This window comes from Myotis davidii, unplaced genomic scaffold (genome assembly GCF_000327345.1).
Source record: "Myotis davidii unplaced genomic scaffold, ASM32734v1 scaffold27, whole genome shotgun sequence".
In the NCBI taxonomy this organism is placed as follows: Eukaryota; Metazoa; Chordata; class Mammalia; order Chiroptera; family Vespertilionidae; genus Myotis; species Myotis davidii.
This window is the reverse complement of record NW_006297821.1, coordinates 2,319,287-2,321,623: the sequence shown is the minus strand read 5'-3', so window position 1 is coordinate 2,321,623 and position 2,337 is coordinate 2,319,287. Positions and strand designations below refer to the sequence as shown.

General features: G+C 45.2%; 1 protein-coding gene across 1 annotated transcript in view; it reads right to left on the bottom strand.

The window, feature by feature from the left end:
• The window catches only part of EIF2B5 (eukaryotic translation initiation factor 2B subunit epsilon), a 9,328-nt gene that overhangs the window by 6,453 nt on the left and 538 nt on the right, over window positions 1-2,337 (bottom strand). Inside the window, exons 2-3 of the mRNA XM_015570431.1 lie at window positions 2,299-2,333; window positions 655-779 (exon numbers count right to left, since the gene is read on the bottom strand). Of these exons, the coding sequence (XP_015425917.1) occupies window positions 655-779; window positions 2,299-2,333 (160 nt within the window). The remainder of the gene's footprint in view (window positions 1-654; window positions 780-2,298; window positions 2,334-2,337) is intronic.

The following is a 2,337-nucleotide window of genomic DNA, read 5'->3' as shown; positions in this document are numbered from 1 at the left end:
AGACTTAGGATATACAAAGTTTTCTGGGAACACATTTTTCATGCCACTTCTCTCCTTTCAAAACCCAGACCAAATTTAGGAACTGTCTATTGGAGACTAAGCTAATATCCAAGTCTTTATTTCCTAAGCTTCCATAAGTCCTGACATTTACTTTTCCAAGAAGATTTCACCAAACATTTGTAAGTGCTTATTATGTGTTTGGTAGTAAACTGAGCACTGAGAATACTAAGATGAGGAACACCACATTTAGTGGCTTACCACAGCAATAAAAAACAAAACAAAACAAAAAAGCAACCCCCCCAAAACAAAACAAACAAACAAACACAAAAAAGAACAAAGATGAGGAACAGCTCAATATTTAGAAACTCAGTGGAAAAACAAACATGTTACTCTTATAACTTCCATATTGGAGCCATTCAATAAAAAGCAAAACCCACTGGGATCAAACTTTATGAGAGAGTCAGGAAAAACCCAAAGGCTAGCCTTTAATCTTTGTCACAGTTTCAACTGCTCACCTCTGATAAGTGAAGAGAATACCCTTAGACCTTATGATGGCCTCGACATAGGCACATTTTCCCCTTATTTATTTATATTCATCCTTAGAAAACTGGACAAAAATGGTGAAACATGGAAAGAAAAGTTGCAGGGCCTTACAGTAAATGTTCCTTGATTTGAGCAGCTTTCCAACAACAAAACACAAAGGTTTCCTGTACGCCTGTGGCAGTCAGAAATTCCAAAGTGTAGTCAATTAATGCCACGTTGGCCAGCGGCAAGAGGGCCTGGAGGGTAGATGAAAAAAATGTGAAGTCTTGAATCTGGCCCTCTACGTACCTTTCTTTCCCCCATTACAACAACAATTTTCACTCCTATATCAGTGTTTCCAAAGGCTGTAGTTTTGTTTTATCTTTCAAACTTAAAAGTAATCAGGCTTCTGCCTCTGATGTTCATAGCATGCTCCAAGCATTTGTCTAGCAGCGGTTCTTAACCTGTGGGTCGCGACCCCTGAAAATACATCCTGCATATCAGATATTTACATTACGATTCATAACAGTAGCAACATTACAGTTATGAAGTAGCAACGAAAGCAATTTCATGGTTGGGGGTCACCACAACATGAGGAACTGTATTAAAGGGTCGTGGCATTAGGAAGGTTGAGAACCACTGGTAAGGTGTTGCAATTTGGATATAGTAAGCGTAAAGTCTACTTGCTTAGCATCAATCAGATACAGAGCTCTTATAAGGAGACCCCTCTGACAAAGGAGACTACTGGAAATCAATTTTATCTCCAGAAACTTAAGCGCTGCTAAGGCCCTTTCCCCATAAAATTTCCTTCCTTGATCCCTTTCTAAGAGTCGGGGGCTAGCCAACCTCAATCACCTGTCCAAAATGCATCGCCATGAGGTTTTTTGCTGGGAGTGAGGAGTCAAGGATTTTCCCTGAACTGAACGCAGTTCCCTCTCTCTGAACTAGGAAGGGCTGAGTGACCCAGCAGTATCCAGGACTAGCTCATAGCTCAGTGTCTAGACCAGGGATTTCCAACCGGTGTGCCACAAGAAATCTTCAAACATGCAAATACCTGGCTAGTTAGTTAGTCAGGGGCACTGACCACTTTTCCCTTAGGTTGTCCAATACAAAATGACAACAGCCAACACAACGACAGGTATCCGGTGTTAAAGAATCAACATTACCAGTATACCTATTTTTGGTCAGTTCATATATATATATATTTGGGGTGCCGCAGAATTTTTGTAATTAGCTTATGTGTGCCGTGAGATGAAAAAGGCTGAAAATAGCTGGTCTAGACAACAAGACAGAGGCTGCGCCTTCGGACAGATGGCACTGGCTGTCATTGAAACCTGGAAGGGAAAAGGGCACTGCACCGAGACCCAAAAGAGCTGTCCCTCTGGGATCAGACCCGTCTGCACCTTTTTTAGGCAAAAGTATGTGATACTCCCTTTCACCTAAGGATTTCTTTTTTTGTCTCCGCAGAAAGGCCTCGCAGCCTCCTCAGGGGGCGTCGACTCTCCGCGTGAGGCTTCTCACAAGCGCTGCTTCTCCCATTTAGCCCTCCCATGCCCCCCAAACCCGAGTTAGACAGCACGGCCACGGCTGCCAGCCTCTCCCCCGGGCGGGCTCTGACAGTCTGCCTGCCCTTCTCCTCACTAGATACACCCGATTTCGGGCAAGGAGGTTGGACACGCGTCCTCCCGGAGCACGCCTCCCCCGGCAGACGGAAGGCTAACCAGCTCCAGCCCCTGCCGCTCCGGGCCCTCCGACGGCTCTCCCCCAGCCGCTCACCCGAGGCTGGTCCTTGGAGATGGGGAAGAAGCGGCGGTT